Genomic DNA, 15,434 nt, shown 5'->3' on the forward strand with positions numbered 1-15,434 from the left:
AACTTGCCGTTGCGCATGAGGCTGAGCAAGATGCACGCCCGGACAGAACTACCGGAGGCGTGCAGTAGCCCAGTAGATAATGTGTGTACGGTTTTCTAGCGTAGCTGAAATGCAGCATGCGTGCAGCGTTGGTGGTACATAACAAGGGCAGCAGTTTACCCCGCTTTCTCAGCCTTGCACCTCTGCTGCCTGAAAGGAATGCTAGAGAGAAATATGTGCCACATAGATGCCTAAATCTCATCAGCGGAAGAATATTGCTGGTGATCGACATGGTGGCCTCCCCAAGGACAATAATGTACCTGTCAACGGGGTGTCATGCGGCATAGTGCTGGCGGAAGCTTGCCCAAAACGTCACTTTCCATCTTGTCACACTTTACGTCCTGGTATATGATATGACATGTCAGGTCTAGAACGGCAAGCTGCAGCTTTCAATCCCGGTGGTGCTTCAGACCCGCCGCGCCGCGGGGCCTCAGCCCACCACCACCACCCTTTAGTTCCGAGCCCTCAAAAATAAGAGAAGTAGCAGATGTTGACGCCGTTCCAAGTTTCTTGGACCAGATTGAACAATCATCGCTCTGAGCCCACGAAGAAGCGGCGCGGGACTTGTTCGTCTCTGATCGCGCCTCGTCGTCGTCGACCGCTTCCTCCCGTTCTCGCCGCCATTCCGAGCCCGCATGGGCGGCGTGGCGGCTCAAGGGAAGACCGTCGAACAACACTGACGGCTCATACTCCTGGGCTTCGGTGGCCGATCATGTCGCTTTTTCCGCGTGATTACCGGAGGCGTACAAACGAAGCTGCCGCTGCTGGCCCACCTCACGCATGAGCATTGTCAAATGGACCAGCTCGTCGATGACATCCTGCAGCTTGGTTTAGCAAATTTTCCGTCTTTTTGATGCCAAATATTGATGGAGCCTACCGCGGAGATACTGGGGTCCAGCATGTACGAATCCCATGGCGAAAGCTTGTAGTCAATTCCGTGACTCTCAAGCGCATATTCATCAACCCAATTGCGGCCAATAACCAAGTATTCTAACGGTGCGTTTCCGTCTTCACATCTCTCTGGGGAAGAAGGTTCGATCTGCGGTCAGTATTGGGGCGAGAAAAAGTATACGTGAAGAGGCTGATGACCCATAAACCATGTCTGCCCAAGTGCTGATTTCTTTAGCTCTTGCAATCTCCTAAAGATGCCTTCGAATAGACCTACCTGTAGTCCTCATGTATATTGGTTTCCACCCCTGCGAAACCATTAACTGGTACAGCTGGCTCCCCGCTGACGACTTTTGCGGCTGCCACAACAAGGTGGCACACGGTGTGATGACCTGCGACACTGCTCTCTCGGAACGTTTTTGGCGGACTGGCGTTGCATACCGCATATGTCGGCTCGTGCCACTCTCCGCTCCTCCCTGCCCGCGAAGCCATGCTTCCCTTTGCGAAGCCCCCAGATCTGCAGCTCCAGCCGGCTTCTGTAGTCCTCCATCAAACTCGTATACTCTTTCACAATCTCGACTTGCTATTCTTCCGCCCTGCGCTGCTCTACATCCCTTGCATTCTTCGCAGCCTCCGCCTCAGCCAGCTTCTTCGATCTCTTCGCTTTCTCAGCCACAGCCTTGGCCTCCTACGTCATCCTGAGCGCTGCCTCCGGGACCTCCGCAATCTTGGCATCGCATTCCCTCTCCGTTTGAGCCACAGCAGCCGCAATCTTCCGATCAACCTCCTCAGCACGCTGCCGCTCCAGCACCGCTGCTGCTGCTGCTTCCGCTTCCGCCTCCGCTTCTTTCCTCATCCTCTCCCGCTCCGCCTGCCGGTCCGAGTCCGCCTTCGTTTCGGCATCTCGCCTCGCCGCTTCGCGTGCCGCTTGCGCTTCTGCCTCGGCATGAACGCGCTTCTCCTTCTTCTCGGCGATGAAGCTGTCCACTTCCTCCTGTATGGCTTTGAAGCGGTCCTCGTGGGCCTGAGCTTCTTTGGCTGCGTCCTCTTCGACTTTATTGGCGCCTTCTTCCTGCTGCTTCCGCAACTGCTGCTCCAGGAGGATTTCTTCGATGGTGCCCAAACGCTCTTCGAGGTCTGAGTTGCTGGAGGACTATTCTCTCCATGAGTGGGGTCATTCTTGCCACTCACTTCCACATCAGCCTTTTTGAGCCTTTCGACAGCAATGCAAGTAGTCTCGACAAGCTCTCCGCACTTTGCCGGTAGCGATTCGGCGTTGAGTTGATGACTGTCGTGTCTGGTGCGAAGCGGGTACTGTGTGGAAAACCAAAGCTGACAAGTGAATACAACCAACGGAGAGCCCGAGCAGTGGGTAAGAAAACTGGGAGAGGACTCATTGAACTTTGACAGTCCTGATGGCATGCGGCCAAACGGGCATGCACGAGGCTGAATGAAAGCGAGGAAGCCTGTTCCGGGACGCAGGATAATAATGCAAGGCTGGGCAGATGCAAGTCAGCAGTGTGCAACCAGCATCTCTTCGCTGGGGCTCGCTGGTAGCATAGCCACGGCCTCTGATGCATACAGCTGAGATGCAATGCAGCCATGCCTGCAGGCCATCGTAAGCACTAGCTTGTGACAATCGGCGCCGTCCGCCAGAAGTCTATGGGCTTGCAAGGCTCAGGCTTTCAGGATGGAGTAGCCATGCAGATCGAAGCAATGTCCAAAGTGGAGCATCCTTACTCGCTTCAATATGTGAGTGGTTTCTTATGAGGTCGGACTACCGGCAGGGCCGTGTGAATGGGTCTTCGGGACGTTAGAGTGATTGGAAGAAGGGCATGAAATTCTGGGGGGGACACAAGCCGGTCCGAGGCGCATTGCGGACCCACGATCGCAAGGCGGCGTCAGGGCTTGTCGAATCATACGTACTTGGAAAGCGCCATGTAAGATTTATCTCGATTCTGCCTTGAACTGCACCTTGGGAGGCGCAGCAATCAGCGTGGTCGGTCTCACCAAAGGTAGCAAGGATGTGCATGCATAGCCTTGCTGGCTTTGGGGGCGAACACATGTCCAAAATACGGCCAACAAGCCACCCATCTTTTTCAACTCGCTTGGTCTTTTGTCCTTCCTTGGAATATTCCCCATTACGTGTCGAACTAAGATACGACCGTCTCTCACTGAGAATGTCTGATTTTCCGAAGGAGCAACCTGTGCCAGATACCCACATCGACACCGTGCCTCCCTCACGGTCGAGTCAGGAGAGACTCAAGGATGCGCCGACCCTGCCCAACGTAGATGCCTCGAAGAACGATCGTCCCTCATGGTCAACTCCCACGAGTGACTCGAATGCGTGGGTACGGACCAACGCATCAAATGTCTTGAAACCCGACAGAGATGAGAGTTGGCAGGTGAACGGAGATGTCTGGAGCATGAATGATGCCATTTTAGCTAGACTTCACAGGGACGATATGAAACAATCGTCTCTGCGTAACGAATCCAACGGTCGCGCGAAGAAAGGATCCAACCCTGATGCCATGGCTCCGGACCTAATTTCCGACAACTTGACGTCGAAGGAGGCTCATGATACCGAACGGGAGCCAGTCTTTTCTGATTCAGGTTACCACACTGGTAAAGGGACTGATACAGCGTCGGTGAGCTCAGTGGAGTCCTCGGGAAGCTCTCTTGGCCTCCCACAAGACTTTCTCCAAAACTTTGTCGCAGTCTTCGGCGAAATTCTGATTGAGCAATCCGGCGCAAAGGCATGGGCTGCTTACACCTTGGCTCACAGCTCTCCAGAGGTCCTTGAAAAATGTCTCCATGATTTTCTTAGAGACTACTCAGTTGGCCTTTCTGCTCAAATAGTGGCCTCTGGACTGAATAGTCTCTCGCAAAGGTACGTCCCCTGCATCAAGCTGGATGGAAGGTCAATCTGAATCTAACCGAAATTGCGCAACAATCTAGAGCACCACATGAACAAGACGGGCCCATTTACCTCAACGATGAGCTAATCGAAGGCGCTACCCGGCTTATCAGGATATGTGGGCCAAAAATAGCGGCTTACTTCCGTTTCAATGCCCTGAAGACACTTGAGACTGGCCGACCATCCCTTTCCCGCCTCGGAGACCTCATGGCTCAGCCATCGCTATTTGAGAGATTCAGTCTCTTGGGCAAAGCGATACAAGCCAATGGTCCTCCAGACGACGAGCGAGAGATTGCTCTTGGCGATGGAGATGGTGATACAGATGCCGAACTTGTGTATGCCTTCAAGGTCCGAGATTCCCTCGATTCTGGAGACCCATTTAAGAACTTGGCAAAGGCAATGCGGCGGTCCCTGTACTGTGATGACCAGGAAAAGATGAGTAGCATCAGAAAAACCGTCAAAGCTACGATCCGTGGATTCAGGACAACTCGCCGATGCGTCATGTGTTTTCATAAACACTTTCGACATGGCATTGCTGCCAGTATGAGATCAGCAGCCCGGAAATCAGGCCCATTTTACCACGCTCTCTTTTTCGTCGACTGGAATCCCCGAGAGTTTTGCAACTTTCAATTCGCTGAGAACAAAACGCCGCTGAGAGAAATTGTAACTCTGAATGGTTCTGCCCTTTACGCCTACCCAACAACCTGCGCAGAGTACCTTCGTTTGTTTTGGCCAAACACGCACGACGTGCTCCTTCCTCAACTGCAGATCGCGATGGAATCCGGGAGGTCGTCAATCATTTTCAGCGATGACACGTTTTTACGCGTGGAATTCAAAACGGGAGTTCTTGAGATTCATGTTCATGGGCCAGAGGACCTACTCATTGAGCTAGCGCAACAGGTCTGTTGGCTAGGAGCGTCGCTCAGAGAAAGCTCTTCCGGCTCCCCGACAACATACTGCGAAGCCAACATTGCTAATAGACGCCTCGTGGGGATAGAAGGCCCGATATTCGATATCTCCTTTACCACTCGACCACTCCATTCCACTGAGGCCCCGTGCTGGTTATCCTTGTTCGACAACGCCATGATTGCATACAAGTTCCCAATACCGGAGCGAGAAAACGAAGTAGGCTTGGAGATCTCGATTGACATTCTTGCTGCAATCGTGGGAGCTCGCCACGCGGTCGAGTATGACGGAGGCCTTGTTCTAAAAGGTTTCTCCTCGATTCTTTTCCCAGTCAAGAGACAGGAGGAGAGGGTGCAATGGCACCTTGTACTGGGAAGAGATCCTGACAAACGTCTCACTTATCACGACGCGCTGAGTCTGAGCCAGTCCAACACTCGGGCGTTGATCGAGGAGATCGACTTGAACTCGCTCCACTCAACGAGAGCAATTGTCGGTTGGTGTAGCGCTACTGAAATCCTCCTTGGAAGCGAGAAAGTCAACTACGAGAACATTCATTACTCTGGCGCCAAAGATGCTAGCCAGAGGCTCAGCATTACCGGTGGGGCGATCGGCTTTCAGCAGTTCGGCGCGGGTCAAATCGATTTCAAGCTTGGAGCAAAGGAAGGAAAGTTCCATTTCCAAAGGGTAGGTGGTCCATACAAGAGGATCATCTCGGTCGCCGAAAAGACACCAGTAGTTCTTTACGATACGGCTGAGAAGAGAGGCTGGCTGTTTTCTGCCTCCGCCGTGATACTTCACATCGCCCAAACTCGACACTACGAGGATCCAACGAACGACGAGGGCGAGCCCATCAAACTATTCTCCAAGGACACATCCACGTGTTCCGCCCGGGAGAGGCTGTTGCAAGACGCCGGCAACCTCCTCTCCAACTCCGACGGATACCACCTCAAGAACATGATCCTGGACATATGGTCGCTCCTCGAGTACCTCCTCGACCAAACCGTTCGAATCGACACCGCTCCCGGCGCCACCCCGAAGGCCACGCTCCGCGACACCCTCTGCGGCTTCGAATTCAAAGCGGTGGTAGAAGAACGCTCGCCGTTCCGGCTCAAGAGCCGACCCATCGAGAAAACCAGCGGCGGCTGGCCCGCCCTCGTCAAAGACATCGACGCCCTCGTTCTTTTCGCCAACGGCTTCGAGGACCTCATCCTGCCCCTGACAACAGCAACAACAACAGCCGGCAGCGCAACGCTGTCGACCACAAGAAGTTGCCACCCCCTCTGCCACCGCTACCGCACCGTGCCCAAAGGCCTCGACTACCTCGCCGCCACCGTCTCGGCCCTCATCGACCTCTACGATGTCACCGGCTGCCCCCTCGCCCGCAACCATCTCACATCTTCGTCAAAGCTGCAATGGCACGTCGGTGGCGAGGTCAGCAGCACCAACAACCTCTTCGGACCCTGCACCATGCCCTCCGACTTTCGCTGCCGGTGCGAGCGTCTGAGCCAGGTCGTCCCGGACACGGCTATTGGGACTATCGTCGGGCCTTCCGCTGACCTAAATGCGTACGCCGCGAGGGGCGCGGCCACAATCTTCGGGCAGAGTGGTAATCTGCTGAAAAGCTTGGTCGGGGCGGGACAACAGAAGTCCACACGTTTTTACAGTCAGCCGAACGCGCATATTAATGCTGGTGTCACCGTTGACGGCGCCGACGATGCTGGGATGGACCGGCAGCGACAGGTGCTTGTATCGGCAGAGGAGGAGGAGAATGAGGAAGAGAAGGAGGTCAATGATAGCGATTCTTCTAGTCAGGATGGCTCGCGCAACAGCCGGCCCTCTCAGCACTCGAGCTTTACGACACCGACCTCTAGCTATGGCACGGGCGATGGGGGAAATGACGAGGCGTCAATTTGCGTGAGTCACGAGTCGGTGGGCGCAAAGAAGAGACAGCTTAAATTCGGGGAGTGCTACGATAAAGACCATGTGGTTCAAGACACCGACGAGATCCCCGACGCCCACTTCCTGAATCCAGCACAGCCAGTCATGCGAGGGAGGTCTGAGGCACCATTGGCGCGGAAGCCCCATGTTGTAGAAGTACGGGGACAACAGAACCATAAGCTCCGAAGCCGGTCGGGGGAGGAGAATTTGGCAGCGATAGCGAACGGGTGTCAGAAAGGGGAACTCGATCTCACCCATGGATCGGTGATAAGTGCTCCCTCAGGCATGCGTGGAAGGATTTGATGGCGTATAATTGCGGGAGCAACATACATTTGCTCGGAATGATGGAATGTCAGCTTCTTTTTCGTTAATGTAGGAATGGGTGCTTACAACTGCTTTGGTATGCCGCAACAACATGGAGTTAATTTTCTGCGGAACATGCTGCGCACCAAGGTTTGACTCCATACTTCTCTACTCCAGCCATCGAATGCCACAGCCATGGAAAATCGGAACTCCCCATATGGCAACAGCAGTGAACAACCCTACAAATTGAACACAATCAAAACCCCAACCTCCAACCAACATTCGCGCAGCACTCCCCCCTTCCAAAACACCTCCACCCCAACCCACCTCATCCCCCCCTCCCCTCCACCTCCTCCACCAACCCCTCCGCCCACCTCCTCCTCTCCTCCCCACACGCACCCTCCAACATCCCCGCCACCGCCTCCCCCCGCCTCCCATCCACCTCCCCCACCAACCCGTCTGGCTGCACGTCCTCCCACGTCGTGAACTCGACCCACCCCATGTTCGCCGTCTGCAGGTTCACCACCACCACGCCCACCGCCTCCGCCCGGAACGTCCACCCGTCCCACCCCCGCACGTACGCCGCCCCGCCGTCGCCCACCTCCCGCAACGCCCCGCCCCGCTCCAGCGTCACCACCGTCACCCCGGCCGTGCGCCACGCCGCCGTCTGTGCGACGACGAGTGTTTCTGCGTCGAAGAGGCGCGAGTACCACGCGGGCGAGTGGCGTAGCATCGCGCGGTGTGCGGCGACGACGTGTGCGATGCGGCGTGGTTCCTCAGCGTCGTCGTCGGCGTCGGCGTCGGCGTCGTCCGCGGAGGGGAAGAGGAGGGCTTGCGGCGCGGGGTGGAAGATGTTTCGGGTCACTCGGTTGTTGTTGTTGTTGTTGTTATTGTCGTCGTCGTCGTCGTCGTCGCCGCCCCACGGGCCGTTCGCGACGAGGTCGCTGTGGCATGTGCGCGCGATGGCGAGCAGCTCGGCGTCCGAGGCCGGGAAGAGGGCGTACAGCGCGACGAGCCGGCCGCCTGCGGTTGGTGCGGGCGCGTTGCTGGGCGGGAGCTGGTCGGGGGCGGGGAGCGGGATGAAGTCTTGTATGGTTTGGGTGGTGTCTGCGGGCTCTGGGCTGGGTGAGGGGCTGGGGCTGGGGCTGGGGCTGGGTGGTTGTTGTTTTGGGGATAGCATGGTGTGTTGGTTTGGGAGCAAAACGGTGGGTCTTGTTGTGGCGGGGAGGGGCGAGTCGGGGGATGTCGAAGATGGGGAAAGGCTTGGATGCAAGAGGTGATGGTAAGGGTCTGCCAGGGGAAACCTTGGTTGGTATACCAACAGGAAAGAATATCTAAGTTGACGTGTGCGCCGGCGCTGATGTAGGATACCTACTCAGTTGCCCAATGTGGTGTTCTGCCTTGCGGCATTGCTGCAGTGTGGAAGTCCCAAACTGCAAGCTGTTATTTAAAATCGTCAAGGGCGGAAACAGCGCGGAGTTTAGATGGAGCGCACGGACCATGTGGTCGACGTCAGTTTGGCAGCTGCGGTGTTGACCGTTCGGCGCCTGCCTGGCCCTCGCCCACCACTCTGTCATTCCACCGCCGCCAACGCCAACATGACCGACGGTGATGTGCAAATTGATGACTTCGGCGTCGACCAGGATGCGCTGAAGAGCTTCCTCGGCGGCACCGGCTTTGGCAAGCAGAAGCTCGAGGCCGACGTCCAGGCGCAAATCGACAAGTCGAAGCGCAAGCCCGCGAAAGACGACTCCGACTCCAACTCCGACAAGGACAGCGACGACGACAGCGACGACGATGACGACGACGAAGACGAGTTTCCCACCTCGCACGAGATGGTCATCAAGACCCACGACCGAGTCATCACCTCCATCGCCCTCGACAAGTCGGGCAACCGCCTGGTCACCGGCTCCACCGACTGCTGCATGAAGTTTCACGACTTCTCCAACATGACTCCCACCACCATCCGCGCCTTCAAGTCGGTTGATCCCACCGCCACCAAGCAGACAACCAACGTCGAGGCCCATCCGATCCACCATGTCGCCTTCAATCCCAACTACGCAAATCAGCTTCTGGTCGTCACGGCCACATCCCAGCCCAAGATATTCAGCAGGGACGGCGAGATCGTCACCGAGTTTGTGAAGGGAGACATGTACCTGCGTGACATGCACAACACCAAAGGCCATGTGTCCGAGGTGACGACGGGCTGCTGGCATCCGACCAACCCCGACTTGTGTCTCACCGCCGGCACCGACAGCACCCTGCGCATATGGGACGTAAACAACAAACGCTCGCAAAAGGACGTCATCGTACACAAGTCCAAGCTTGCTGGCTCCGGGGGCCGCACCCGCATGACGGCTGTGGCTTGGTCTTCACCCCTACAAGGAGGCCCCAACCTGCTGGTCGCCGCCGCGTACGACGGGAGTCTGGCCATGTGGAGTGGCGAGGGTCCGTTTGCCCGCCCGGCAGGCGAGGTCAGAGACGCTCATACCCCTGACACTTGGACCGGTGGGCTGGACATCAGTCCGGACGGGAGGACGGTGGTTACTCGGGGCGGAGATGACACCATCAAGATATGGGATACGCGCAAGTTCAAGCAGCCCGTCTCGACCGTCTCCCACCCCTCGACGTCGTTCCAGTTCCCCAGCACCAACATCCGCTTCTCCCCCACTGGCGCGAACATCATTACCGGCTCGGAAACGGGCCACCTCCACATTCTCAACCCGGCGACCCTGCGCCCGGAACTCGTCACTCCGGTGACGCCGGGCTCGCCGCTGATCGTCGTGCAATGGCACGACAGGCTGAACCAGATCGTCACGGGCTCGGCCAACGCTGAGACGCACGTGCTGTACAACCCGGAAATGTCGCATCAAGGAGCCAAGATGGTGATGAGCAAGGTGCCCAAGAAGCGGCACATCGACGACGACCCGAACCTGACGATGGATCTGTCCCAGGGCGTGTCTGCAGACAGCATCGTCACGCCAGGCACGCAGTCGGCTACCAGCTTTGCGGCACGGCATCCGACGGTCGGGCTCACGGCATCGGGCAAGCCGCGTGATCCGCGCAGGCCCCACATTCCGCAAACCACGCCGTTCGCCAAGAGCCAGCCGGATAAGGAGCACATTCGCAAGAACATCCCGCTTAGCTCGATGCGCGAGGAGGATCCGCGCGAGGCGCTGCTCAAGTACGCGGAAAAGGCCGAAAAGGACCCCCTTTTCACCAACGCGTGGAAGGACACCCAGCCCAAGACCATCTATGCCGAGCTGAGCGAAGAGGAAGACGAGCCGGACAAGAAGAAGGTCAAGCGGTAGACGGTTCGTGGCGCAGCAAAAAACGGATTGAGAAACAGCATTGGGAGCATTCAGGGACACAGGCGCTCGGACATGGGGATTGTATAAATATACAGCCTGCTTCAAAAATAGCAGGCGTGCTGATGATACCCGCGACAAATAGATGATGATGTGGAGCAAATCTCGCCGACACGAATGGGTGTGATTTGCTGCGAGGGCGTGGTGCGATGATTGGATGCACGATGATGGTGCTGGGGCTGCGAGAGGGTGATCATCTCGCCTGCATGTGAGACGCAAGAGACCCTAGCTGCGCTTGCTGCGCTTGCCTTGGCACACCCGCGCTTGCACGACCAACTGCCCAAATCTCTGTTTCCCAAAGCGCGCTTGCATGGAGCATGGCCTGCACCACCACCACCCGCGATTCCTCCGAATAGGCCGATGAGTCTGCTACAAGCATCCCCAACTTTTGCCCCGACCTCCGCCCAGCGCCCGCCGCGCGACTGACACGCCCGACCTCCCGTCTCCGCCGCCGACACCCCAGACCACCCTCCGCAGAAGCGCGCCGCCCCTCCAGACCCAGCAGCACCGAGCTGCCATGATGCTCCCAACCGCCGCCCAGGCGCCGCTGCACGATGTCGTCGCGAACGCCGCCCTGGCTGCTGCCACCCACGCCGCCGCCGCCATGTCCGCCGCAGCTGCGACAACCCCGTCACCATATCCCCACCCGTCCGGCAACCACACTCTGACGGACCACGGCGGTGCGGGCGGGGACAACTCTGAGCAGGGCGACTGGTCATCCATCATCGGAATCACCACCGCCATCGTCGGCAACATCCTCATCTCCTTTGCGCTCAACACCCAGAAGTACGCCCATCTGCGGCTCGCCCACGAGGCTGAGGAGCGGCGGCAGCGGCGCAAGCGGAGCGCCTCCGGCATGCAGACCCCGGACGAAGAGATGGCCAAGGCGAACGCGAAGGCGCGGAAGATACTGGGCTTCAAGCTCGGCAGCGACGACGGCGAAGGCAACGACGACGAGGAAGACGACGGCGAGCCGCGCGAGACGGACGCGCTCCTCGGAGACGGCCGGCACAGCCACGACGTGGATCGCGCAGCGGTGGGGAGTGACGAGGAGGATGCCGCGAGCCTGGAAGCGCAGGCGAAGCGGCTGCGGAACCCGCCCAAGAAGCAGACCAGCTACTTGCAGAGCCCGTACTGGTGGATCGGCATCGTGCTCATGATCGTGGGCGAGGCGGGCAACTTCCTGGCCTACGGCTTCGCCCCGGCATCCATCGTGTCCCCGCTCGGCGTCGTGGCGCTCATCTCGAACTGCATAATCGCGCCTATCATGCTGAAGGAGCCTTTCCGCAAGAGGGACGCTCTGGGCGTGCTGATCTCCATTGGTGGCGCCGTCACGGTTGTGCTGAGCGCCCAAGATAACAACCCCAAGCTGGGCCCGCATGAGATCTGGGAGCTCATCAAAACTTGGGAATTCGAGACGTATTTCGGCGTGACGCTGATCACCATATGCGGGCTGATGTGGGCGAGCACAAGATATGGCAAAAAGAGCATTTTCATCGACCTGGGTCTGGTCGGTTTGTTTGGTAGGGCGTTGTGATATATCGTTTGGAGTGACCACCGCTGACGTTCTTGCAGGCGGATACACCGCACTCTCCACCAAGGGCGTGGCCTCCATGCTCTCCTACACGCTGCTTCATGCCCTGACCTTCCCCGTGACATACCTCATGGTCGTGATTCTGGTCTCCACCGCTGTGATGCAGATCAAATATCTTAACCGCGCACTGCAACGCTTTGACGCCACTCAGGTCATCCCTACGCAATTCGTCCTGTTCACGCTTTCCGTAATTCTTGGATCGGCCATCTTGTACCGCGATTTCGAGCGCACGAACGGTAAAGGCGCGGGGGAATTTGTTGGCGGTTGCCTTATGACTTTCATGGGTGTGTGGGTCATCACGACGGGACGTCCAAGGGACGACAACGACGAGGAAGAAGAGGATGAGGAAGAGGAGGAACATGCCATGGAGCAAGAACACGCCATTCATCTCGGACCCGAAGAATACGGAGACGACGAAGTGCATTACGGTCCGAGCTACTCCAACGACGTCTCCTCCATGGCCGCACTTACACCCTACGCGTCCGCCGGCTCGCATCACCGTCGTCCATCAGTGCACCGTCTCAACACCCCGCACATCACCCTGACCTCGGAGCCGCCCTCTCAAGCCGTGACCGTGTCCACCACCCCCGCCGGCCTCGACATCGGCGACGACGACTCCCTCACCGCCAACCCCTGGGCCGACGAATCCCTCATCTCCAGCCTCACCGCGAACCGGAAAAACAACCAACCCCCCCTCCTGCACGCCACCACGTCTTCCCCCATCCTCCCCTCGGAGGCCGAGGCCCTCGCCCAGCGCCCCGACAGCCGCCGCCGGGACACCTCGCCCATGGCATCATCATCCAGCGCCACTCCAGCAGCAGACGCCGAACGCCCCGCAACGCCTCCCGGCCCCGGCCCCACCCCCCTCCGCCGCAAATCCCTCACCACCCCCTCCCCAAGCAAGAAACCGCCACCACCACCATCATCATCATCACCATCATCATCATCCAAACAACACCAACAACAACAACACCCCCCACAACCCAGCCCGCGCATCCGCCCCGCCCAAACCGAACCCGCCACCCCCGCCTCCACCTCGTCAACCCTGGCAAAAACCCCCACCTCCCACCTCAAGCGCGGCTCCATCTCCCTCGTCCCCGGGCCCCTCACCAGCCCCCTCAGCTCCTCGCTGTCCGCCGTCGTCGCCGACAGCCTGCGCAAGGGCGTCGAGATGCGGAGCTTGACGGGCGGACATGGACATGGTCATGGAAGGCCCAGGCGCAACACGAAAGATGGAGCTGAGGGCGTTGCTGGTGGTGGCAGTATCGGGTTCGGTGGGTGGTTGACGCAGGGCGCGAGCGTGGCGGGGCCGCGGGACGGGCCGAGCGATGCGAGCGCCGCGGCGGTGGCGGCGGCGGCGGCGAGGCGGAGGAGCAGGGGGGTCAGTCAGAGTGAGGGGGTCGGGGTCGGTTCGCCTCTCGCTGCTGTCGTAGCTGCTGGGGGGGAGGGAAGTGAAAGTGGTGGCAGGGCGAGGAGCTTGAGCAACCCGTTCGGTTCGTTGTTGAAGAAGGTCAGGAGTAGGGGGGATGGCGTGGCGGAAGAGGAGGCGGAGGCGGAGGCGAGCGCGTCGGCGTCGGCGGAGGCGTCCGGTGCGGACACGCCGGTTACGGTTGTGCCTGCTGAACCTTCTTCGCCTGCCCCTCTTGCTGCTGCTGCTGCCGAGGAGGAGACGCGGGCGGAGGGGCAGGGTCGGGAGGTTGGTGCCGATGGCGATGGGGAGCAGCGGAGGTAGTGGTACCGATACCGTTGTTTCCTCCCCTACCCCCCACTCCCCACCCCCTTTTTTTTCTCTCTCTCTTTTCATGGTTTCCCCGAGTATCTCGTTGGGGGGCGGGAGTTATAGAACGAGCGAGTGGGCGGGTTCAATCGTGGATGGAATGGATGTGGATGTTTTGTCTTGATATACATGGTTTTTTGTTTCAGACATGGGAGGGTGCGGTAGGTGGAAAGGTCTTTTTGTTCATTCTTTTTTCTCTTTTTCGTCTTCTTTCTTCTTCCCTTATTCGACACAACCTTCCCTCCCCGGCTTTGGTGGTCTCTGGTTAGCATTTTGCGCGCCCTCCCCCATACATGTGCGTCTGGGCATTTCGTCTTTGTCTGTGTCTCTGTTAGGCTCGTCCGTCATCTCTTGTTGCATTTATATGGGCGTTCATTGTGGGAGTCGGTCTCGTGTTTTGATACAGGAGTGGGGAGAAATGAGAGGGTCCCTCTCTCTCTGTGTGTGTATGTTTTGCTCGTACGTACCTAGTGTCTGGCTCTTTTCCTTTGCTTTCTCCCTTTTGACTCTGAAAAGTGCTGCTGTGTGTAGTTTTATGTCTGTATTATCCGAGGGAAAAACAGGTTTTCCGGCAGCGCATCTCTCTCTCTCTCTCTATATATATATATATCTAAACGTGTGCGCCAATTTGAGGTGTTTGAGGTTCCCTTGCAACGTTGTAAAGGAGGATGGGGACTTGCAATGACGCCACCGCCCTGTCTGTTAGTGATTATCAGCTGGAGGGAATGGCCTATTGTGTATGCCTTTCACAACAGCCCTCGATGCTTTTGCGAGGTCAAGCATCGGAACGGATTCGCCATCGAATCGTCTACCATCACGCTGTGTACGTCTGGCGGCAGCATTTCCGGCTGGCTGTGCTGTGTCGGCGGAATACGCCAGCGCATGGGCGAGAGAGTTACTGGGATGGACGTCCATCTCTTTCGGCAAGATGCTTCCGAACGTGGCAGGTAGAAGGTTACTAGCGGGTGGGGGCCGAGTTCGGTGGTTGGAAAGACGTATCGTACTGCGTCGAAGGGTTGCCGATCTGATTGAGCAGTCCTCGGGTGCTGGATCCAGGGAGGAAAGGTGGTCGAACTCATGCTGCTTCTTCCGATTGAGGGGGCCTTTCCGCCAGAACTGCAATCCGTTCAACGTAAGTACTCTCGTCTGTTTTCACCCCGGTTGATGGCCTCGAGAGAGAATGCTTGCATACTTCAAGCCCCCTTGTGCCACCAACAAATGCCAGCCTCGGCCCCGGATCTATTGGCGCTTGGTAATGCTTAGTCTCCGACTTAAACTGACGCTTGAGGCACATCACCACATACACTAGGCTATCGTTTTCCGGAAGTGATGAAATGGCGCGGGATGGATGGGAACCCGCTTTTCTTTCTTCCCTTCCCATTTCCCATTTTCGAGCTGCATTGGCCGAAAAGTGAACGTGCTAAGCCAGCTACATGGCAAGACGGAGGTTGTTGGTTCTTAAAGGGGGGAAAAAAAAAAAATCATGAGACGGGAGAAGGCGCGCGGAGCCACGCTGCTTCTGGAGCATTACAATTGTCTCCGCTAAGGTTAGGCCGTTTCGCAAACGAGGCGACTTGTGCCGGAAACCGGTGCCGCCTATCCACATTATATTGCGAGCACCCCCCAGCTGCTGGAGCGCGTTCCCAATTGACAGTAGGAACGCATGGCCCGAATTGCTGGCCCCCGAAATTATTAAAGTATGAA

The 15,434-nt window shown here is 57.8% G+C and overlaps 5 protein-coding genes across 5 annotated transcripts; 3 read left to right on the plus strand and 2 right to left on the minus strand.

Annotated features, from left to right (window-relative positions):
• Positions 1 to 1,615: 1,615 nt before the first annotated feature.
• Positions 1,616 to 2,324, minus strand: BKCO1_3000163 (uncharacterized protein; the record flags this gene model as incomplete). Its single annotated transcript, XM_020274056.1, has 2 exons — positions 1,616 to 2,072; positions 2,119 to 2,324. The coding sequence occupies 2 exons, from the start codon at positions 2,322 to 2,324 to the stop codon at positions 1,616 to 1,618; spliced, it is 663 nt and encodes a 220-aa protein (XP_020134660.1).
• A 783-nt stretch (positions 2,325 to 3,107) lies between these two features.
• On the plus strand, positions 3,108 to 6,991 carry BKCO1_3000164 (pfs domain protein; the record flags this gene model as incomplete). Its single annotated transcript, XM_020274057.1, has 2 exons — positions 3,108 to 3,817; positions 3,886 to 6,991. The coding sequence occupies 2 exons, from the start codon at positions 3,108 to 3,110 to the stop codon at positions 6,989 to 6,991; spliced, it is 3,816 nt and encodes a 1,271-aa protein (XP_020134662.1).
• Positions 6,992 to 7,319: 328 nt separating this feature from the next.
• BKCO1_3000165 (uncharacterized protein) lies at positions 7,320 to 8,171 on the minus strand (the record flags this gene model as incomplete). The annotated part of the gene is made up of 1 exon (XM_020274058.1): positions 7,320 to 8,171. The coding sequence occupies one exon, from the start codon at positions 8,169 to 8,171 to the stop codon at positions 7,320 to 7,322; it is 852 nt and encodes a 283-aa protein (XP_020134693.1).
• Positions 8,172 to 8,589: 418 nt separating this feature from the next.
• Positions 8,590 to 10,302, plus strand: BKCO1_3000166 (wd repeat protein; the record flags this gene model as incomplete). Its single annotated transcript, XM_020274059.1, has 1 exon — positions 8,590 to 10,302. One exon carries the CDS (start codon positions 8,590 to 8,592, stop codon positions 10,300 to 10,302), a length of 1,713 nt encoding a protein of 570 aa, XP_020134692.1.
• Positions 10,303 to 10,876: 574 nt separating this feature from the next.
• Positions 10,877 to 13,685, plus strand: BKCO1_3000167 (uncharacterized protein; the record flags this gene model as incomplete). Its single annotated transcript, XM_020274060.1, has 2 exons — positions 10,877 to 11,882; positions 11,935 to 13,685. The coding sequence occupies 2 exons, from the start codon at positions 10,877 to 10,879 to the stop codon at positions 13,683 to 13,685; spliced, it is 2,757 nt and encodes a 918-aa protein (XP_020134691.1).
• Positions 13,686 to 15,434: the final 1,749 nt, after the last annotated feature.

Source organism: Diplodia corticola (assembly GCF_001883845.1).
Source record: "Diplodia corticola strain CBS 112549 chromosome Unknown scaffold3, whole genome shotgun sequence".
NCBI lineage: Eukaryota > Fungi > Ascomycota > Dothideomycetes > Botryosphaeriales > Botryosphaeriaceae > Diplodia > Diplodia corticola.